Source organism: Eleginops maclovinus, chromosome 19, assembly GCF_036324505.1.
Source record: "Eleginops maclovinus isolate JMC-PN-2008 ecotype Puerto Natales chromosome 19, JC_Emac_rtc_rv5, whole genome shotgun sequence".
Classification (NCBI taxonomy): Eukaryota; Metazoa; Chordata; class Actinopteri; order Perciformes; family Eleginopidae; genus Eleginops; species Eleginops maclovinus.
The window spans coordinates 12,492,177-12,516,178 of record NC_086367.1 but is presented as its reverse complement, the minus strand read 5'-3'; the positions used below and the strand labels follow the sequence as shown (position 1 = coordinate 12,516,178).

Below are 24,002 nucleotides of genomic sequence, written 5' to 3'. Positions count from 1 at the left end.
TTCCCGGGAAGACAAACAATTCAATTTAGCCAAGTGTCCAGCCTCTCCAATAAAACTGTCCAGTTATGACTCGATTTGGTGTAATGTTATCTTAAATTCAGCTTTATACTAACGTATGTTTCAGGTGGTTTGTAGCTTGCAATTATTTGCTGTCCTAACTGACGAAATGTATGTATGCTACCGTTAGCTAGCTCAACGTTAGCAGTTGTTTGAAAACTACTGGTATTCATCCAGAGAAAATGTCAACGGAGCAGAGGACGAGCTGGATACTGACAGGGGCTACGGTTGCCTGTGTCACAGCTCTGTATGTGCCCTGTGTGCAGAGGACGGTTCCCGGTGGAGACTCAGGTTGGTGCTAGCCTGCTAACCAATGCTCCTCTATGGTCATGTGGCTTTGTTTTGTTGACCGGCAGCCAATAGTGTGGCGCCATTGATGGTGTAGCTGTTGCAGCTGATCGGGTGCTGTCCGTGGTGCTGCAGGTGTGCGTGACAAACCAAAAACTGCTTTAAAACATCATGCTTAAACATTAAAATAATGGTTATAATTACGCATGTGGTTGAAGTGCAAGGCATAGCCTAAAATGCATTTATTTATTTAATTTTTTAAATTCACCTGCAAGAGATTACCATTGTTCACCGTTTTAACAGTTATTACTATGTTTTGGATTTAATATGGAATGCAGAATTAAGAGTACAGTAAATGCGTTTGAGGAAAAGCCTGCTAGATGAACAACTCTGGTAAAACAACTCTAAAATATGCCTTCAATGACATTTTCCCCAGTTTTTCCAGTATTTGTCTGGACAGGAAATTGCGGTACCGAACTTAGTTTACTTATTTTATTATAAGTGAGTTGGAAAGGTTTCTGAAATATACCAAGTTACTTTGTACCGAAAATATATGATGAAAAGGTTTCTTTAAGACCTTCAAATATTGTGATTATACTCTTGATGTCAGAACGTTACATGAGTTTATAATATGATACAAATTATCACAATATCAACACTTATCTTTTAACCTACAACTTAACTAAAACCAAGCAGTTTTTCATCGTTATTAAAAAGTTATTCACTTTGTCAAAAGTTCAACCTTTTATATCTGCAATAGTTGTTTTTTTAAACTAATTTTGGCCAAATTTTCTTTAGACGCCATAGGGGAAAAATAGAAGAGCAATAATTATAATACTAACTTTACTGCCATCACAAGTATTGACAGCCATTTACTTATAAATGATATAAGTTTACCAGGTTGGTTGGTTAAAATTAATATTATGTGGGTACGCATCGATTTAATTTCCATTCTTTGTGACCAACCTTAACATTGGTACCAAATTGTATTTCACTCTACATTTCTGTGTTGTAGGCCAACATGTTTTCCAACATTCATGTAATGTAGTTTATGGACTCTCCTTGCAAAATTTCGAACAGTGTTTAGAAGTGATAGCAAGGTTACAAACTTGTAAATGTGGACTTGAGGGCATGAAGGCTCTGCTTGTTAGTTTTGCGCTGCTCTGGCATTCAAGCTGCTGTGGAGGGGAATGCACATTTAGCAGAATGAAAGCATGGGAAAAGCTCGGCCAGATATGAGGAGAGAGCAGGCAATTGGAGCGCTTAGTAGTCCTGCTGGTGTTGCTGCCGTCTAGCGAACGGGGCCTTTGAAAAAATGGCCAGCCCCTTCTCCACAGTGTTTAGGGACCGTGCAGGATGCCCGCTCTGATAGTGCCAGCTGAACACCCTTTCGAATTCTCCAGGTCTCCGTCTCTGTGTCCTAATCTCTTTAGGTGTGATGTGCCCTAGAGAGGCTTGAGCACAGCCCCGCGGGTACGCTGTTGTCTAGGAATGTGGAGTGTGGAAATGACGGGGATTATGGGAAGACTGGTGTGGGTGCCCATGCTCCACTATCACAAAGACTCTTGGCACCCATGCTGCTACCCCGTCGAGTCAATATTTTCCCTTTTTAGTATTGGGGCTGCAGAACTGCATCCCTGTGCCACTCAGATGGATGTTTTGGCTCTGTATCCGTTTGAGTATTTCCTGTGTTTAATGGGGTAAAAGTGTGCCACTACTGAGGGAAAATAAGTGAAATTGGGATGAGAAAGTGTGATGTAAAATCATGGCAGGTAGCAGGCGGCTTGTGCCAGGTGAAATGGAGCTGAGGAAACGTTTAAGCTGTGCAGGTGGAGGAGTTCTGACTTCACGGTCCATTAGCGTAATAAGAGATAGGACTCCTCATGTGGCAGGAATGTAGGCATAACAATTCAGTTTCGGCGAGGTTGCATATGCGTGATGCAGCCAAACTCAGCCGTTCTGTTCTATAATGGTTACACGTCTTGTATATAAATGTATATTTAAAATAACCACCTCTACTGTTGCTGTTTTTGATATTTGGTTTAAAAACCATAACAAATCCTTATGGCTTTTTACTGTAATTTGTTTCTTAGATATGTCCCTTGTTTGCTAGTAAAGCTTTAGACTGACTGACCCCACAGTGCTGCTGAAGGAATCAAGGTCTCCATTTTCTGGCTGTATTGGAATCGGGAAAGGACTACCCATCTAGTACCAGTAGATGGAGCTGTCTTGAACCCAAACATTTATCAATGTCATTTAATCTGAACCAAATTTCAATTTCCACGAGTGGGAGATGCAAACATAGGGTGAGAAATCAGTATAATTTGAAATGCTCTGGGTGTATCCTGGCACAGATGTGTGTGTGCCCAGATACATTAAAGCTTCCTAAAATAGCTTTTAGGGGGTTTCTTTTCACTTTGTTCTGCGCCTCACACAGAGGTTGTCAAAAAATTGTGCAACCGTCTCTTATTTTTACAGCTTACCTCATTCTGTGACTGTCACCCACGTTGCCTTTCTGTTTGTGCCCGACGGACTGAAGGAGACATTGAGGCGCTGGGAGTGTGGGAGCGGGAGGGAGGCACGTAGAGCGGCAGAAGAAAGAGGAGAGCGAAAGGACCCTGATGCATGGGGAGGATGGGACTGGAAGCATTATTCTCAGATCAGCATATGTGTGTCTTTGTGTGACAGAGCATTGGAGAGGGAGTCTAATGGTTTGTGTGTGTTTATATCCGGGTGTATGTGCTGGAGACGGGGAGGGAGGCATCAGGGGAGAAGCGAGAGATGAAGAGAATGAGCGTGCCGCTTAGGAAATGTCACACTGGGAAGATTTGTAGGTTTTGATCCTGGCAAATTAATGCAAAACCCCAGTGCAAGTATTTGATTTGGGAAAACTTTGGGAGCAGACTAGTCTCTTAATAATAATTATTGGGTTTACATTAATTTCCTCCCCTATTCTCTTCCACAGGAGAGCTGATCACCACTGCTTGTGAGCTGGGGGTAAGTATTAGCTGTATTGTTTAATCAATTCACTCATTAACTCTTATACGCATTAAGGAAGTTTAATTAAGCATGGGCAGAAAGCAGATTAATTTACTTTCAGTCCACAGGTTTCCCCCTTCTCTTCCATACTCTTATTTTACTAAGTTGCAAGTAGAGAATGCTATAATTTGCAACCCGTTTTTCAAATCCAATTAAAGTCAATGGTAAGGCGATGGCTTTTGTAGGCTTTGCCTTATGTACGGTATAAGGCTTATTATATCCACCCCTCTTTTTTGTGTGTGTGTGTAAGCCGCGAAGAATGAACTAAATCGGGTTAACAGTTATAATAAGTTTTATTATTTAATAAAGTTTATTACGCCGCTGTGATCCTTTTAGGGAGGCTGTGTCGGTGTCACTATGCCAGTAATCCTGCCGTTAGTGCTGCAGTCCGTGTGGCCTGCCTGCCTGCCTTTCAGGCCTCCCCAGGGCCTTGCAGGCCGTCCCCGGGCCCAAGGCTGCGGGCCCCCCCCCTTCTGATCCCCAGGGCTTCGGAGTTCTGCTTCCCCATGCTTCCTGTAGCGTTTGTCCCTCAGCTGTCCTTTGCTGTGTGTCCACTCCTGTTGGACCCGTAGTCCTTCCTCCACCTGCTCTTCCCTTGTTTGAAGGAGTCTCCCCCCCCCGACATGAACACTGAGACCTCCGGGCTCATCTTTTTTTGTTCTTTTTCCTCTCCATTACTTCTTCTCTTTTGCTTTTTAACCTATCCTGACCTACATGCTTTATTCCCAACCCCTTGTTTTGCAAATTGTTGGGAATTGATGTGGAGTCTTTTCTGTATCTGAGGTGACCGACGAGGTAGTCAGACTCTCACCTTTCAGCTCTGTGCTCCTTTGAAGAGCGGCCCCCGTCTCCATGCCTGCATGGCTGGTGTTATCAGTGCCAGGGAATGAGTCTGTGTTTAATGACTGAGCTCTTATCTGGGTGGAGGAGACTTAACGGCTAATTGCTGTGATTGCCAGGATCCCCCAGGCGAGAATCGCTTCGGCTCGGAGGTGGTTTGGGGGCTGGGGCTGGGGCTGGCGAGCACCACGTGGTCTACCACCGGCTCTAGGGAGCTGCACTGTCCTTGGGTAGAGGCCATCGGAAAAGAAGGGAGGTAGAGAGGGAGGAAGAGAGAGAGAGAGAGGATGGCTCTGGTATCACTGCAGAGTCAGTTTTCGGTCAAGCGTGATGTGTCTTGCTTTTCCATTACAGTTTCTCTACAGCACTCGACTGCTGGCAACTACAGAGGGCACAAGAGCAACTAAACTTCCCGCTCCGTCAAAGGGGGAGAATAAAAATAACAAATCTTTACTGCTACACACTTTCTGCTGACCTTACATATTCTCATTATGACCCTCGTTCTTCTCTACTCGACTACACATAGCTACACCCCTGTCCTGTCCAAATGTGTGTGTAGACTGTATTTATTGTTGTGCCTCCTTTTTTTATTTATATCTCAATGTGTATATGTATAAATGTGCCTATATATCTGTGAGTATGTATGTGTGTATATATGAGTGGGTATACTTGGGACGGTTTGCATCACACACAGAAATTGACAATAAAGTTGACTTTCTTTTCACTCTTCCTATATCTTAAAAAAAAACTCTGCACCTCTAGCATTCTACCCTGCCATCCTCACAATACCATCTTTAATGAAGCAGCACCGTGTTGTTCGAAGCTGTGCCTTCTTTAATGCTCTCTGGGTTTTCATTTCATACTTTTTCCTTTGGTTCTTAGGTGGCCCATCCTCCAGGATACCCTGTCTTCACCCTACTAGCTCGCCTGGCTATGTGTCTCCTGCCCTCACTCTCTCCAGCCCACAGTGTGAACCTGATGAGCAGCCTGCTGGGGGCTGCAGCCTGCGGGGCCCTCTGCATTACTGTCTGCAGGTAGGCACATGAAAAATAGAAGTAAATTTTCCACATTTTTTTGTGTTTTTCCTCTGCTCTGTGATTACTGTGCTTTTTATTTCAAGGAATCTGCTTAAAAGTGATATCCACATCGATCTGTATAGCAAAAGTCAAACATCCAAGGGAAGACACAATGACAGGAACACATTTTTGGAGTTGAAGGGGTCTTCTCACACTCCCTTCCTGATGCTTTGCATCTCGAAGCTGTCTGGAACGGAGAGCGGTATTTCTGGGTCCTGACAGACTGGCAGTGTCGTCTCTGATCCTCTGTTCAGTATTCAGGAGCAGAGCCCGCTGCACTCCCCCCTCCCACCACCCTGCCCTGCCTGTTTACCCATCAGCCACCCGTTGTGAGCGTGCGTGTGTGTATGTATATCACAATTATCACGCCCTCCAGCCGCCACCCTGACGTCCCTGTTCTCCTGCCCCCCCCACTGCCCAGCATGCTCCCAATCCTGACATGGCACGATTTCTTATCTCCCCCTTCTTGCCTCCTGGGTCCGAAAAGAACAGGATCACTCGCTCTGCTCCTCCCTCTCCCCTCACTCGGTCTTGAGCACAGTTTACGCTCTCTGCGTCTACCACCCTGCAGTTTCGCCTGCTGCTGACCCTATCATGTAAGAAGTATTTTACCCCTTCCCTCTTTGTGTGTGTGTTTATCTCCCGTGGTTGCCTGGACTGCCTTACATCATCCTTTTGCTGATCTAAGTCATTTTCCACATTGCATTGTTGGTGGCAGCTTAGTGTCAACATTTTTCCTTTATGTCACTTTTTATGCATACTGGGTCGTTTCCAAGCATGTCATATACTTCTAATTTACTCTTCCAGAATAGGAATTGTTGAATAGGATGTCACTTCGTCCTGCTGTATGCCTTTGCAGGCTGTGAGTACATAGTGATGGTGAGGTGTGTGTTCCCAGGTGCTCAGGCCTACTTCCTGTGTGTGTGGGCAGTGTGTGCTAGGTGGCAGGTGGTCCAGCATAGGTCATGGTACAGGGTCAGCCCTGCTGCAGAAGGCCAGGGGATGGGAGGAAGTGCTCTTTAGGGGAATGGCCCTCAGCCCAGACTGCATCAGCCTTACCAAACTCGCTAGCTTCAAACACTCTTCCCAAAAAGAGAGGACAACCAGAGAGGGGAGGAAAACTGTGCCTCTTTGGGTTTTTTTGGCTTTGTAATCTATCCTGCCCCACTGTCTTAGTACATTTGATGAGTTACGGGTCCGTTGGAGGATTGGACTCTTGGCCAGACATTAACAGACAGCCATTTTAAAGCCAGAAAATATCCATGCAGTCTGGGTGATATTTGGCTCGCAGTGTGTATGTTAACTGAAGCTCTTTTTAGTAATCTCTGAGGATTTAGATCCAATTTTGGATTATGGTCAAGTTAAAAGTCATTATGAGGACCCCCCAACCCCGTCCACTCCACAACATGGGATGATGGGTAGGGAGGACTTCAGCCAGAGCACACAGTCACACCGTATAAGCTCTTAAGTATGAACGTATAATCTACGCTTTCAATTTGAAAAATAAGCATAAAAGGTTTTAGTCATTATCTGTTTAGGGCCTAGTTTGGGATGAGCTTGTGGCTGTGGATCAGCTGGCAGACTGCCTGGTAAGGGGTGAGTGGAAAGGGCCTGCTTTGACCATACCAAGACGTCTGTCGTAATGTCAAACCACAGTCAATGGTCGGTCCTTTCCCTCAGATGAAATGCCAAAACGGACTGGTTTGTTCGCACCTGCTCTGTCCTTGCAGTGACTTTGATGCCAGTCATTTCCAAACGTAATAAAGTTCTGCAACACATTTTTTTTAATATCCCTTTTAGGCCCTCATAAACTTTTCACTACTTATTTTTAGGCTTTTAATGGCTGAGAAGTAGACTTCCTCCCAAAAACAAATCATTGCTTTGTGTGATTATTTTCGTATGGCAAAATGTATTGGAAGTTAATACGGGTACTTGAAGGCAGTTTCTCTCAAATAGTAAATTGTAAGACCTTGAAATTCATCTGGAGTATACCCAACATGGCAGGCCTTTGATGTATCAATTTAAATTAGTCGGCCAGATTGCCGTGTTTAATGTGGGGGAATGTAAGATGATGGGCTTGGAAGCCACTTCTCTCTCTTGCATAAGTTAAAATGTAGCACTTAGCCTCCCTTTGATTTGTCAATTACACTTCTCTTGGCTTGATCATATGGTTTGATGGCCAAATTGCATGTCTTGTTATGTTTTCACACCACGGCCTGACAAGCCTTTGAGGATGGTGGACGTAATGATAATTACTATCGATTGCACTCGGAGTTTCACAGAGAGAAACATTTTGCGGAATGCTGAAGGCCTCAGCCGTGCGTCTCTGGAGGAATGCACCCTTCATAGCAGGATAATCCAGACAGCTCGGGATTCTGTGTTCTCTCTCGTTTCAGTTTATCTGCTAAAGCTGCTCCGAATCTCTGCTACCTGGGAGGAATCTCTCTCCATTCCCGAGCTTATCCTGAGAGACCAGGAGCAGACACGTTAGCGCGCTGACAGTCATCGGAGCGCAAAAACAACGTCATCAGCACTTTCAGTTTGATCACATGATTACATAACAGCACTGCTGAAGTGCAGGCCCGGCCTCCCCTTTCCCCCAGCGGCCCTCGAAACAAAATGCACACCTGCGAGAGGTTTTCCCCGCCAAGAACTGGCCCATGTGGCATAGCTGACACCTCAGTGGACCTGAGGGTGGGCGTGGTGCCATCCCCTGCGTCCCCAGCTCCTTATAAGGACCTTCACCATATGGTCCTGATGGCGCCTTTCCTCCTTGCTCAGGTGGGTTGTTTTTCCACTGGGCTGGAAGCGCATGTTTGTTGTTGGGGTCACGTCAGGAGAGGTATGTGGTGAGATGGTTGTTTTGTAGCCGTTTGTGTACTCTTGTTTTGAGGTTAATATTGATTACTGGTAAACAGCTGAAATAGAGTTGTTTAGTTGGATACTGCAGGTGGGAGAGCTGCCCTTCCCTCTGACATCTGCTGTGCTCTGATAAAATCTCCATCCCAAGTGGCCACAGAAAAGACAGCCGTTACTGTTTTCTTCTGAAAGTGCAGAAGACAATTTTAAGTTTGTCTTTTTAAAAGGCTCCAATCTCTGGACCTTTTGTTCCGTTTCTGCAGTATCTCATCCGTCATATTGTAGTCCGACAGACCTCCTTTACTCCCCCCTTCCTCAGCATGACCAATGGTTCCCCCCAGGACTCATCCTTAATACAGTTAAACAGATGTCTAATGAAGATGTTATTTCCTCATTACTGGCTATGGGATGGGGAGGGAGAGGAGGGAGGGAGGGGGGGCTAGATAGACAGCAGAATACAGTACCAGTTTAATATTCCTTTCGCCCGTGGGCCCGAGATTGTGTCTGCCTCGGACGTCAATATTCCATTCCTCACCCACCACAGGCAGTCTTAATAAGGCACCAGGCACGGAGACAGATCAGACTCGGCAATTACAATTCACCCAGAATTAGCTAATGGAATCTATACAGCAACATTCATATATCACTGGTGTGTGCCTAATGACTTTGTGGGAAAAAGCAGCTATAAAAATGGCATTCAGTGAATTGCATAAACACAGGATTTTTGTAAATTGTTTTTCCCTCTTCCTGTAATTTTTGTGCTGGGTGGAGATTAAGATGGCATTCTGGGAGAAATTGTCATGTCAGTGGCTGCATTGTTTGAGCAGAATTGTGGTGATTAATTTTCCACGCACTTGGAGCACTGGAGCTCTCTCCCGGAGGGGGGTGGTGGTGTGTGTGTGTGTGTGTGTGTGTGTGTGTTTGTGAGTGAGTGAGCGGCAGTGCTGGGACCCTCCTTTACCCGCCTCTCTGTTCGAGCAGACTGCCTCTGTTTCGCACACCGGATCAGGCAGAGGGGGCACGGAAGTTTGGTGATGGAAAATTAAGCTGATGCATCCCTGATTCCAATGTACTGTTTTGAAAGTTGATTATAAAAAACGATCAGTACCAGAAAATAATTTAATATGTAGTATTTCTAACTTAAAATTAATAACGAGACACTTTGCTGATGATTATTTATTTTAAAAGAGATCATTTTGAAAAATGTTCTACAAGCAAGTGGAGGCATTCATTGGTTATTGGGTGGTCAGATACAAGATCCTAGCAAGTTAAAAAATCTGGTGTAATCAGATCAATTATACATCTAAAAAATGTCTATGTTGTAAGGCTGGAACCAATATATCTGATATTAAGAAAGGGATTTGATGAAGTATAAGAATAAGGTAGATTTATGCAAAGTTATACATACAAAGCTATTTAATATCTTACGCTGCGATGCTCTTTACACACACAATAAACCAATAATAACATAGGTTTTTATTCTTTAATAATAATTAGCTTTATTCATTTAATGGGTGAATTTGTGTTACACTTCCATAAGATAAGAGCACTACCAAGAGATTCTTTTTTCATTATTTTTACGCCAAAACTCAGAGAAAAAAAACTCCAATCCATAATAATGAGAATGTCATCAAGGTCATTTTTTTTCAAACAAAGGACGTAGTGCATCTGCTTTTACAGACTGGATGGACGAGCTGTGCATGTTAGTGTTCGGTGACTAAAGATATTTTTAGTTAAGAAATTGACCACTGTAATAAGATACTTCCACTATTCCAGCATATGTTTCCTGACACATATACTGTACGTATCTTTCAAAAGCCCACATTTGTATATCAATTCCTGCTTGGCTTTGAAATTTCAAAGCAGTGCATGAGACACTGTCATATAATAGCTACTAAGTACCCTGCCTGCCGTCCTGGCCAGATGAGAGCCCTGGGGTGTCGGCGAGGGCCAGCTGGAAACCTCCATCTCAGCCCGAGCAGGCCGCCTCCTCTCTCGGGCTCTCTACCCTCTTCAGGAATGTGTGATTCTTTTCCAGCGGCGCTTCCCCAAACCACCACACGGTTAGAGAACAGTGGCGCTCTGATCTGCGATGGCACAGCTGTGGTATTGTCCCTTCCCTCGGCTGCTGTGTGACAGTGGCTCCCTTGGCCAGCTCCATTGTGAAGTCTCTTTCAGCGCAGAGTGCTGGTGAAGGGGGTTTTGTGTGCTGTTATTTAGCACTGGTGCTGGCACGTCTCCGGCCCATACTGTAGAACTGAGGGTGTTAATGAAGCAGGTCCCATTTTGACACTTCAAAGTGATTTTACTGAGCTTTTGTTGTGTCTTTGAAGGGGGCATTGCTTACCAGAGCCTGTTGTCATTTCCATCCATTTGCTATTTGTTTACCTTTTGATCGTTCAGTCTGAACCTACTTTTAGAACAGATTTATATTTTATATATATATATATATATATAAATTCAACCAAGGAAGTATTTGATCTATTTTCATTAAAGGTCCCTTATTATGCAAAATGCACTTTTTGATGTCTTTTATACATAAATATGTGTCCCCGGTGTGTAAGGAGACTCACAAAGTGTGGACTAACTTTACATTGAACTACTGGCAACGTCCCACCCACGTGACACGTCTCAACCTATCATCTACAACATACAGTTGCGAGCTGAATCCCGTCCGCAGCACCTCTGTGTGTTCAACAGGAGGGACTTAGAGTTGTTGTATATAAAATACATATAATGTCACTGTTCTAGTGGTAAACACTGAGAAGTGTTTCAGAAATAATGCTTGATGTGGTTTGGAACATAATATGGCGTTTAATCACGGCAGCGTTTAGCTGAGTTTCTCCGTTAGAAACATCTCTCTTCAGACAGAGAGATCATGACGCTGCAAAGGGGCGCGGCCAACTTCAGCTCAGCTCAAATTTAAAGCTACAGTCACAGAATCAGCACTTCAGGAACAGGGCTGAAATAGAGGGGGATGAGACATGCTACAGTGGGTGATCTGTTTGGTATTTTGAGCAAAACACTTCACAGACCGGATTTGTGTAGATATGCCCTACAATATATTGTTCAACTGGCTGGGGCACCTGCACCGTACGCCGGCGACCCGGGTTCGATTCCAGACCTGTGGTCCTTTCCGGATCCCACCCCGACTCTCTCCCACTTTCCAGTCACTGTCCTATGCGATTAAAGGCAAAAAGCCCCCAAAAAATAACTTAAAAAAATAATATATATAGCATAATAGGAGAACTTTAAGTACATTTTCTTAGATAAAAATGTTTTTTTGTAAATATCTTTATAGTTTTTTCCCTATAAAAGCAAGCAATACAAGGCATGTACATTTGGTTCAAATTCACAAGTAATGATATATACAGCAAATGCTGACAAATCAAAATATCCATTACCATCCGGATAAGAACGTTTAATTATTGGTGATTTCCTTTTCTAACCATTTGCATTTACTTTTCGCTTCATTCCATTCACATGCTGTTTGTCATTCAGTTAATTACCCAAGTGATGACACAGGCGTTTTGGCAGGGTGGATCAGTTCAGGGTAGAATAGTCTCACTGTCGTGTGATTCTCCTGACATGTCTCAACCAGGCCATTGTCACTGAGCCACAACACTTCAGCACAGCGGCATCCTGCTCCGCATTGAGCGCTGATAACGAGGGAACACGGCCACACTGGTGTCAGAATGTGTCCTGCTTTATCTGCTCGCCCTGGGAGCAGCCAGCCCGGAGAATGAGCTGTGGAGGGGCTGGGAGGCTGACTGGGACCCAGGTGGTCCCACGCAGACAGACAGGTCATTTACAGCCCGCACTGTACACACATCACTGGGCTCTTACGGACTGACAAGCTCTAACAGAGAGATTTGTCAGGCACTGGGGGGGAATAAAGAAGTTGAAGAACAGGAATGTGTGTGTGTGTGAATGTGACGAGCGCTGCCTGACTATCAGAGGCGGCTTCAAAGGCAGGGACGGACTTGGTGTAATCACCTCGTCCGTGGACCCCCACCACTGTTCTGCGCTCAGTGCTGCCCCCAAATCTGCCCCCCTGCTAGGTGTACGAGCTACGGGTTAATTGTCATGCAGGGTGGTAAGAGTATGGGTGCGGGGGGTCTCTGCACCTCAACAAAAGTCCCCCCCCCCCCCCCCTTCTTCATCCTTCCTTCAAGTTACAACTAATTCCTGGAGCGGTGCAGCGAGAAAGACGCTGCTATCTCTTATTAAGACCCACTCCTAGACGCCCAATCAACACAGCGCCCCCCCCCCCCTTTTTAAGTGCACACACACACATATACATTCACCGAGCTCGCCTTACACTAAACACAGAGAAAAATAGTGGCGAGAAGGAGAGAGAAAACCCAAGGAAAAAGGGGAAGTAGTCAGCAAGCATGAGTTTTTTTTTTCTGCTCTCCCTCTCCTTTTTTTCCTGATTTACCGCGCTTTCCTCAGAAAGCTCTATTGTTCCCCTAGCCTAAGTCTCATCAGGCCTTTTGTGGCTGACTATCACAGCGGCAGGCAGAGAGCTGGAAATGTATAAATGGTATCATGCCTTGTGATTAATGGCGGTGCTTATGAGTCAGGTCTGATAACGGGCCTGCTCTCTACTCAATTTCAGATACCGTTAATGGAATCTGTCTTCTGCGATTGTAATGTGAGAGCGCCTAATTTGCTATGGAGCTTGAAGCTGTCACCGGCAAGGGATTGTGGGGTCATAAGGGACCTGGCAGCCGTTTGGCCTGCAGCTTGTATCTGCGGTGCTGAATAGAGCAGCTCTCTGCCTGTCAGTTAGCTGATAGGCTGATGAGGACTCTAAGCCACTCCACACAATGGCGGAAAGGGCCATACTGCCTGACTTCCCTAATTGTCGAGCCTGCTCATGTTTCAGAGCCAGCATGCCGGGGACTGGGTCGCTTTTTTTTTCTCCTTTCTCTTTTTCCCCTCTCTCTTTTTGAACTTTTTTTCTTCCCTTTTCTATATCTCATCCTTTATCCCGCACACTGTCTCACCCCTTTAACACACACTCCTCTGCACTATTTTTCTTTTCTTTTCCTTCTCCCCATCATTTGTCGCCGCACCCCCCCCCCCCCCCCCCCCCCCTCTGTCTCTCATTTTAGTAAGTGGTGGGTCTTAGCGTATGACAGATTATCCCAAGTTTGCTTCAATTACTGCAAAGGAGATGGAGACAGTACAGGAGAGGAGGAAGGGGAAACTTTTGTGCACACATTATATTTAAGAAGCTGAGGATAAGTGCTATCTCAACCTCGTGGTTTCTGTGCCAGTGTGCTCCAGATCAACCGGCTGCTGGGGGAGACGGAGGGTGGGACTTCTCATGATATGTGAATGGCCCAATTCACTCTGTGTTTTTCAAGGTCTTGTCCGAGAACCAAACTTTAGTCTAGGGAAGATTATAGTGGATCCCTAAATTAGTCTGGGCAGAGTGGGGGCTTTTTACTGTAAAATATAAATTGTGTGTGAAGCGGTATCACTTCAGTGTGTCAGTGCAGTTGAACCTAGCTCACATAAAACACTTCTGTACTTTTTGAAAGTAACTAAGAACAATAAGTAAAGCTTGCATTGGTATATGTGAATATAGCATGTCTGATTTAAAGTTGTGTATGATTATGAAGTCCTGTCCTCCCTCCCTGGCAGGTTAGCGGGCCCTGGCCCCGGAGCAGTGCTGAGTGGAGGGCTCTTCGCTGTGTCCAGGCTGAGCTGGCAGTGGTCCGTGGTGGCAGAGGTCTTCACCCTCAACAACCTCTTTGTCGGTCTGCTCTTCTTCTTGACGGCCAGCTTCCAGTGTGCTGAAAACACCACCCAGAGGGCAAAGGTACCTCTCATTGGATTTTCTTCTGGTTATTCCTTAAATGCTATCTTTAAATCATTTTGAATTGAACTTACAGTGGTTGTACTCAAACATTTGATCCTGTCAGATTGCACACTGGGGAGCGCTGTGCTGTGGCCTGGGGCTCTGCAACCAGCACACCCTGGTGCTGTACGTACTGCTCATCATTCCCTGGGTCATTCATCGACTCCACTCTGTAGGGGTGAGTTCTGGTGTCTGGTTTATAAAATAATGTAGTGTAGTGTAATAAGTTGTGTAACATTTGCTCCATTTTAGAAGAAAAAAACATAGAAAAGGATGATTGTAAACATACTGAACCATCTTGTTGACATCCTGGTAAATGAAATATATGTCTTACTGAAACGTTTAATTGGGGTTTCTTGAGATTCCACTTTTTTTTAAATGTGGTTCTAACTTCCATTTAGGAGAACAAAAACAATAAAACTTCTCTCTCATTCCGACAGGAGCTTTCTTTGCGTGGCCTTGTGTCTCTGGGGTTGTGTTTCCTCGCTGGCTTTCTGCCGTACATCTACCTGCCCATCTCCTCCTACCTCAACACCGCCCGCTGGAGCTGGGGGGATCAGACCACCCTGTCCGGTCTGCTGACCCACCTGCTGAGGGCCGAATATGGCACCTTTAGTCTGGTATGTGCTGCTGGCCTCCATTTATCAAAACACACTGCTCTACATTTTCTGTCACCAGGACATTTTTGACCTTCTATACAAATTATTTTCCTTTCTTTTTGTGTTTGCAGGCAAAGACGGAGAGCTCTGTAGGACTGGCATCAATGCTGAAGTGAGTCTGTGTTCAAACATTTGAATTACTGAACAAATTTAAATGAAATTGAACTGTCTATGTTTACTGAGGAACTTCCCTTTAAACATGGGGTTAACAACTGAGATTTCCAGACAGTCTGCGCTGCAAGGCTCGTGGCGTGAGGAGGTCTTGAATCATCGGCTTCATTATATTAACATTACTTATGAAGTGTACTGGATCTTTACTCGGTGTCAACACAACCTTGATGTTTTGTCTATACTTACCCAATTCTTCTGAAGTAGGAAAGAAACTCTGGAGCAAACGGTGGGGATTTGATATGAGGCTCAGAGAGGACTCACCTGGAGGACCTAACCACTTTTTACGCTGGTCCTCGTGTTTCACACAGGTTCAATCACAGGCCCTCCAATCTGTTCTGAGAGTCATTTCTGCTGCCCATCTCTCTCGCTTCCTCTCTTCATCTCCCAGCAGCTTTTGTTCTTCCCCTTCCCCTCTCTCCCATCAAAGCAGAACTGAACCTGCTTAGAGGGCCAAATCTCTGTGTTCTGTTTCTCCAGCAGTTTGAAATGATCACTCAGCTCTGGTGTTTAAGCGTGACAAGCTGTGATGACAGACACTGCAATAGAGCTGGAGAAATTGTATTTTTCCACTCCAGCAAACCCCACCCCCCCCCCACACACCTCCTCCACCCGATTCCCTCCCCTGCTCCCCGCTAGCACCACCACCACAGTCGCATCCCACTCCTGGTATCTTTCTTCAGCTGACGGGATGGGGGTGCATGTGAGTCTTAAGACCCCCCACTACCAGCCCCCCCTCTGCCAGGCACCCACCCCTTCCCATCACCCCTGCTGCTTGATGGACAAGCACACCTTCAAGATGGGGAAGAGAGGCGAACATGACAGGCATGTCGCACTGAATACGTAAACCCGCTGGAGAAGCTGACACACACACACACACACACACACACACACACACACACACACACACACACACACACACACACACACACACACACACACACACACACACACATTCACACATAGTGTACATTGGGAGATATAGAGACTCAATAAGCTGTCAAATAGAGATGGGTATTAAGGAAGAGGCAGGAAACTATCTCTCTGCTCTGAGCAAGTGCTCTGTGACTGACAGGCACTGTGAGGAGGGGATGGGGCAGCGGGGGTGATGACACAGTCATTCGTATCTGTCAATCCGATTGAAAGGAAGGAACGCACAGTCCAAGGAGTTTGTTTTGATAGAGGATGGAGGGCGTTTAATAATTGATGTCCTTGAGTTCAGTAGCAGGGGGGGTTATTGAGCTCGTTTTTGGTGTCCATCATTTATATTATCTGTATGTTTGTGTGTGTGCAGGGCCCAGTTGGACCACTGCCTGAAAGATCTTTCACTTCCTGTCTTGGCTCTAGCTGGAGTAGGCCTTCTCCTCTCCTCCTGGGACAGGTAGGATGAGCATGATGCCGGCGTATAAAAACACCAAACTCTGTCACACGCACCACAGCCACTTCTCCAACCCAAAATCTAATCCCCTGGAGTGAAAGACGGGGAACAAAAACCACTGACAAAATGCCGATCTCAGAAAAAGAGAACACAAAAACACACTGAGGCACCTCACTGTCAAGCTGTCACGACGCTCCACATTCAAATCAAGCTTGATGTGTTTCGGATTTTCAAAAACATGTTTTTGTGTACAAGTAAATCGCTGCTTGTATATATCTGTATGTGATCCAGTCATCATTACAGCAGGGCCTTTTCGGGGGTCTGTGGGGTGGAGCTGATAAAGCCTAGTGAAGCCCTGAGGCTCTGTACCGGCCACCCCCCCTCCACTTCCCCCTCTCCTGGGATACCCTTTGATAAACTTGGCTGTATACACACACTGATGAAAAAGAGCAAGGTCATTTCATAGGATGCCAAATAAAGCCATGCAAATGCTAGTTTACATCACGTTAATACAGGGAGTCAACTGTACAGGAACTTTGTATTAGTAGAGAATATCAGAATTTACATTTCCTTTTACTTATTGTGAATAATGTGAAGAGAAAAACGAATATTGGCAATAGTTATCTGTGGCCATCAGTTTCATTTGAAACCCAAGAGTCGAGCTTAAATATTTTTAATGCCACATGTTTTTTATTTTTAGTACAAAGTGCATTTTACAGCTGTACTGTAATGAGTGTCATTCAGCGGTTGGCAGCAGCTCATTATGACTCAGTCTGCCTTAGAGAATCAATCATGCACCTCTCGGCTAGCTGCTGTGTACATTTGCTTGTGATCTCCATGCTTACATTATTGTTTTCATGGACTTACTCAAGACAAGCATATCTTTTTTACATTCGACTAGATATCTGGAAATGCCAGTCCATGAGAATGTTGTCCAATATTCATGGAATAATAATGAAAATATGAACAATATTTATAAACTGAATGCCTGGCCCTCCCTCTTCCAGGACGTGTCGCTCGGTGTCCTGGCTGTTGACTGCCATGATGTTTGTCTACTCACTGTTTTTTGCCTGGAGAGCAAACCTGGACATCAGCAGACCCCTCCTGCTTGGAGTGGTGAGACCTTAACTCAGTTTGACGTCCTCTCTCTGATTCCACAATTCTTTCATTTACATACAGTGGTTAAAACCTCGCTAATGTATTTCGGTTGCAATTACCATACTTGTTTTTATTGATGTGAAATGTATATACAGTAGGCTGTACTTGATCTTGAAATAGGAGCACTGAAATAGCAGAATATATTGATGCTGATCCTGGAATTGGTCCAGTAGTAGACCCTGGACTACACTAAAAACTAACTACTACAGGAAACAGTTTTCTTATGTTCACTCACCGCCTGCAGGTTGAGCGTTTCTGGCTTCAGAGCGATGCTGCAGTGTGTGTGCTGGCAGGCCTCGGCTTGAGCCGAACACACACCGAGCTGGAGAGGAGGCTGGGCCGTGGGGGGTTGTGGAAGACCACAGGCTGGGTCCTCACCATGGCTCTGCTGGCACATATGGTGCGCACCAATCACAGGTGAGTAATGCACTCAGTAAGTATAGCAAATGTGTTTTACTTCCTGTAAAAAAAAAGTGCCGTAAAAGATAACATTTGGATTCTGTAGAAACTTTGAACATTTATAAGTATAACACATTTTACTTTACGGTTTTCCTATTGTAGTAACTTCACTAGAGCCAAATGTTTCCTAAAATACTTCTGCTGTAAAGTTAAGGTGAAGTAAAAACTCCCTTCTCACTCGAGTTCCTTCTAAAATCCCCATGCATAAGTTTCCCCTGAGTCAACCTGATTTGTTTCTCCTCTGCGCTTCATACCGCAGGTCTGAACTCCACATGTCAGGTTTTTCCCTGCTCACCCCATGGTAGGGGCTAAAGAGAGGCACGGTTAGCACATAGATTCCACTCACAGAGCTCAGTCTGAGATGTTAGCTGTCCGAGGAGGCAGATTACACCAGCGTAGTGCTGGGAGTGCCAGACAGCCATCACCGAGCGGCTTTGATCAAGAGGAGAGCATGGCCTGTGCTGTCAGACCCATCATACCTGTCTCCCCACGATTAGATAGGCAACCGGAGCGCTCTGCAAAGGGGAAGGGGCGGGGGCACTGACAACTTCCCCTCAGAGCACCTTGAAAGCCAACCTACAAACACTCACATACGCACAGATCCCTCACAATTCTAAGCTGGAGTAAAGATGTACTCAAGCCTCTTTTTAAGTTCAAGTAAACACAACTTGTGTTTTGATTATGCTATACAGTATGATTGTGTATGTGCTGAATTTCCTCAGGGAGTGCGATCAGAGCAGGAACAGCGTGGTGGAGAGGTTCGGCAGGGAGCTTCTGGCCTCCGTCCCAAGCAGCGCAATCATCCTGACCAGAGGGGATCTGCCCGGCAACTCCCTTCGCTACTTACACTACTGCCAAGGCGTGCGGCCCGATGCACGTCTGGTCGACCAGGAGGTCAGAGCTTTGATTTCTCCGCTGTCTTGTCTTTGCTGGGCTGTTATCATTTAAGTTAGTAAGACTCAGTATCATTAAGAACAGCGCAATTTTAGAACCAAAATCAACTTTAAAAGTGTTAAAAGTTCCCTTTTAAACACAATTAATTTCAAGAAGAATTAAACATGTTTGTGTTAAAATAGCAATACATAATAGAACATCACTTCTTGCATCTATTGTTTTGAAAAGGAAAGTTCCTGCATTTGTTTGCATCTTAAATGAATGGCTAAATTGTTTCAGTTTCTGTTGGTTGTCAATTAAGAAGGATCAAATTGAGAAAAGGAGGATGTCTTTTTCTCCAAAAAATAAAACGAGAAAGGAAAATATTTTTATTTAATATGGACGGTATGTAAAAAAGTGAAACAAGTTTTCCATCTTTAGTCTCTTAAGGAAAAATAGAAAAACCCCTTTACCATAATAAAAAGCCACTAAGATAGTGAATTGATCAAATCACATGGATTCAAAGACTTGAACTGAGTTGGTGGTACTCTTTCTCATTTCCAGATGATGACGTACGATTGGTATGTGGCCAAGCTGGCGCAGCACCACCCTGGGGTGAACTTTCCTGGTCGCTGGTGGGACCCACTCCACCCTGAGGGGAAAGAAACCTTCAGTCTGGAAGAGTTTCTGTCCTACAACATACAGTGAGTCACCGTGATACAGACAGAGCGCCTGGAGAGAATAAAAGGGTGGTCTGTACAGATAAATAAGAGTGTAGAATGGTCCAAATGAACAAGTGTGTGATCTAATGAGGCAGAGATCAGTGGGACGGTCGACACAGCGGTGAGTGCAGGGAGGAGATAAGCCCGTACAGCTGTTGAGGCCATAAAAGGAGTTTGATGAACTACAGAAGTCGTCTAATCTGCTTGATTTGGTTAAACTGTCTCTGGCGGACTCATCGCTACTCCCTGCTCCCATCACTCTCTCCTCCAAGAGGAATTGAGACCCAGACACTGGCAGGAGACTGGTTAATACCAAGCCCACCAGGGGGCAGTGTTTGCCAGGCCAACATGCGTCTCTCAGTGGGGCAAAACTGAGCTGTGGGATTAACCCTGAGGCCTGGGGGTTTTGTTGGGGACTGGAGGGGAGCTATGAAGTGAACAAAAGTCTACATGATGTTTGTGTCTCATCATCATTAGTTTCCTGGGTAAAGGAGGGTGTTTGTATGGATCATAGTTGAGTTTTCGCTGAGGTCTCTTCCTGTATGTTTTTTTCTGCAGTAGGCATGTGGTGGCCTGCATTGGGCTGCCTGATGGAGACCGCAGCTGGGAGCATAGCTTCTCTCGTTGGCCCCTGGGTGTGTGTGACTACCTGGTGCCGGTTCAGAGGCAGTTTCACCCTGAAAGGTGGGCCAAGAGCACGCGCAACATCTACAACTGGAGTGAACCACACAACAGGTACACACACTCGTATACAGACCCCTTAAAGTCATCCCACAGGTATGTGTTTATCCCCTCAACACAACATTTTTCCTTTCACCTCCTCTTAAGTAGCTTTATTAGCCCTATACCACACTGTTTGACTTCAACCTGTGTTTGAATTGTAATAACACAAAAGTGATTGCTTTATTTTTATTGCAGCACCAAATGGAAATGTAATGTTTTGTGAACCATATATTCATATTGTTCCAAAGTTCAGCTAGGCATATTTGGTTATCCTTTGGGACTAGAATTTAAAATAAAGTTCTGTCCGTTTGAACATGGTTTAGGTCCACAGTGAGATTCAAAGGACTGAATTTAGAGGGTTTTAAGAGGTTAAAATAGCAGGATGTTATATTTGGATTGCGTATCGTTCTAAACAAGCGGTAATCTATATCTATTCACTCAAAAAGAGGCTGCTAGCTGATGAATCCTCAACGCCTTATTTCCTGGCCAACGTCTCGTGGCCTCTCGTCTCTGTGGTCCTCTCACTCCTTAGACTCCACAGAGCTTCCCTCAGTGAGGTTGTCCTCTGTTCTCCATGCTGTGATCCAGCCTTTTGTGTATTCAACCAGAGAAAGACATTAGGCCTTCAGCCATTTGAAATGAGACTGAAGATGAAAAATAATGAGTTTCTTATTGCACTTTGTCAATAACTGTGTCAAAAGTGGAATTAGTCAAAGCTCCATATTCTGTAACTGTAGCCAGCAGCCCTTCATTCACTCAGATATCCACGACTGAATACTGTGACATTATTTCCCGCACCCTCGCGACAAGCGTGTCCGCCGATGCCCGCAAGCCAAATATTAGTTTGGAAACCCTGCTAAAATATTCTTTTGAAGAAGAGGTCAAGTGTTTACAGTCAACAAAGTGAAGAAAGGGAGATGTGGTTTTACTCCATGTCTAATGTGCTAGCTGGTATTGTTGTGCAGTCATTTAATGTTTATGCAGCAAACATTGATGTTTAGTGTATCAAAACCTGCACAGTCGAGGGGAACAATATATTCACATAAATAATCATTTAAAGTTAGTGGAACTGTGCACAAGCCAACGCCTAGAGCTGTTTAGATAAAGAAATGTTTTTTTAAAATCTGTAAACAGTTTCCATCCTGCGTCCTGGGAGCGTGTCGCTAATGAGGAGATGTGGCAAGCCAGGTACAGTCAAGTGTTTTTATTTCAAAAGTCATTGGTTTCCTCTTTGTAGAGGTTGTATACTTTAGTGTGCCGAGAAAAAAGCTGCGTCACGATGCATACTAGCTCTCTAGAACATCTCCATAAACCAGTCTTGTGTGGTAGAGCATCTACATGTACATTCTATTTGGTGGCAGCATCTACATAAATCACTCCATTGGAGTGGTGCGTCTGTGAGTGTGGATCTGCATGGCTCATCCATCCAGCACTTAGCCCTGAGCCTGCGTGCTTTGTTTCAGGATGAAGACGGCTTTCTTTCTGTTTGACCTGGCAGAAGGGATGCAGGGAGAGGGGAAAGCTCGCCTCTTTGAGCTGTCTTACACTGTGAGTCTGACCTCAACAAACATGCAACAACACTCTCATTTACCATAATGGGGCAGATTTAAGTGCCGTACAAGAAAAAGCTTTTTAACATCTGCTTTTGTGTGTGTGTTTCTGTGTGTGTTTTGCTGTGCAGCTGTATAAGGAGATTGTGGAGGCCCACTCAGACTACCCTCCAAACTGGGACAAGAACTTGGCACTGGCCTGCGAGAGGCTGCTCCGCTCGGGTCACCGGGGCTACAGTCCAGACAGCCTGCTGACCTTAGGTGCCCAGCACTTTAGTCTCTACTTAAAGAAGGAACCCACAGATCCCCAGACCGCTGCCATACGCTCAGCCATTACTAGTTTACTCAAAGAGAGAGACGAGCTTCGCCAGAGCCGAAGGCAAACCCCATAACTGGATCCAGAGACCTACCCGAAGTGCATGGCACTGGGGACGGAGTCTGAGCCAATGTGCCTCTTCTTTAGGTTTGGAGATAGTGCTCTAGAAGGCTAATATGTCACTCAGTTCAATTGTGGGCTAAATGGACTGGGACCTATTGGAGTTGGGAGTCAGATGTTGGTTACACAGAAATACTGGGACGTCGTTATCAAGCAGCACAAAGGACGGAGACCCACAACTCAGCATGCTTCATTTGGAGAACATTTACAGTTGACCCAGGTCAGAGCCTGCCTTCAAGAAGCCTGAACTGACCCCAATCAAACTGTGCGTGCTCCCCTTAAAATCAGCCATTCGATTGCTTTATCGGTAAATCTCGTTCTTTTTCTCTCCTCTTCTGCTCTCACAGCTTTTAACGTGCTGATTATAGTTTCTCAGCCACTGCTCTACTTCTCTTTTTCTCACATTAGGATGGTAAGGCTGAGATTGAGGGAAAACCAATTTGGGGGCCGAAATGGGGGATTAGAGTGGCTGTTTAATCTAGGACAGACTTGTGCTGTGCCACACAGTCCTCACTTCGCATGACCGGCACTACCCACCCACCCAACCCTCTATCCGCCCATCAGTCTATCTTAGATGGTCCTTTAAATGTTTAAAACTAATGGATTCCATGAGTGTTTTTTCCCTCTCTTCCTTCCTAACGGGAGGGCTGTAATCCCTCATGGATTTAAATGAAATGTAAAATGTCACGATGCCAGGGACCCTTTTAGAGGTGCGTTTCTGTGTGCATGCTTGCATGTGCTGTGTGTGTGTGAACACGCTTAAATATCCACCCAAGCCTTTTTCAGGCCGGAGCCGCATATAAACGTAGTCAATAAACAGATCGGCACACTAAAAAGGAAAGTACTTTGATTATCCTACAAGCACAAAGTCATGCGAAACTCCAGGGACAAACGGAAACACGCACGACCATCAGCCTGAACATTAGCCCTGTGAGGGTTGCTCGAGACACATCGTAGCGTTCAACAGCGAGAGGACCAGCGAGTTCTCAGGGTTCAAAACCTCAGCTGCACACTGTGTCCCTAAAGGCTGGTGCTGAGGTTAATGAACATTGTTTCACAACAGTCAAACCTTTTCTACAAGGTTTATAAACACTGCTGGATCAGCCTGCTGTTTGAGACGCCACTAGAAAGTGAACGGCAGTAAGTGCATATGTGGTTTTCTCAGAGTGTATTCTGCCCTGTCTGTCAGCTGGCCGGAGGATGAGTCGACCTGCTGGAGCACAGATGGTTTGGTTACTCACAAAAAGGGAAAATTGTCCCTCTAAAGATTCAAGTATTTTAATAAAGATTCAGATTTTTTTCTACATTTTGGAGCCTTTTCTTCCATGTTAGACAAGGTCTTTCACGTCTCAAATATTGATCATATTTCTTCAGACGTGTTTAACATCCCTAACATTCATTTTTGTGTTTACATCAAGTTAATTTACCGTCTCGTGCCCTTCTGTTATTTTTATTTTCCTCCCGTCCTCCCCTCTGTCATCCCTCTCTTGTCTTCCACCCTCTCACCCCGTCTTTTCTTAACCCCTCTGTTCCTCCTCTCTCCCCTGTCTCTTGAGAGTCAGTTGCCCACCCTAAATCAGCAAGCTGCCGAGGATTGTGGGAACCCGTGGAATCGCCGTGACCAGGGATGCAGGCAGGGAGCCACGGCAACGCTGGAATGTGGGGCGTCTGAGGAGATAAGAGCTGTGAGCCCAGCCAGGGAGAGGGGAGGGATGCAGCGAGAGAGAGGGGGGAGCAGAGTAAGGAGGGTGAGACGGAAACAGGGAGAGCAGCAAGTCTGTGAATGGGGAGACAGGAACACAACACCATAAACAGCAAGAGTGAGACAGAGAAAGAGGGGAGGAG

The 24,002-nt window shown here is 45.3% G+C and overlaps 1 protein-coding gene across 3 annotated transcripts; it reads left to right on the top strand.

Moving 5' to 3' along the window:
- Positions 1–23,461, top strand: tmem260 (transmembrane protein 260). 3 transcript variants are annotated; one of them, XM_063908214.1, is made up of 16 exons: positions 1–348; positions 3,311–3,342; positions 5,107–5,258; positions 13,815–13,992; positions 14,096–14,209; positions 14,472–14,651; positions 14,762–14,802; positions 16,153–16,239; positions 17,244–17,352; positions 17,639–17,811; positions 18,576–18,747; positions 19,291–19,430; positions 20,010–20,183; positions 21,306–21,359; positions 21,635–21,719; positions 21,853–23,461. In XM_063908214.1, exons 1-16 carry the CDS (start codon positions 240–242, stop codon positions 22,111–22,113), a joined length of 2,061 nt encoding a protein of 686 aa, XP_063764284.1. In that variant the 5' UTR covers positions 1–239; the 3' UTR covers positions 22,114–23,461. The 3 variants fall into 3 exon arrangements, with proteins under 3 accessions (XP_063764284.1, XP_063764283.1, XP_063764285.1); XM_063908213.1 differs by having other exon boundaries at positions 20,007–20,183; XM_063908215.1 differs by lacking the exon at positions 21,306–21,359 and having other exon boundaries at positions 20,007–20,183.
- The last annotated feature ends 541 nt before the right edge of the window (positions 23,462–24,002 follow it).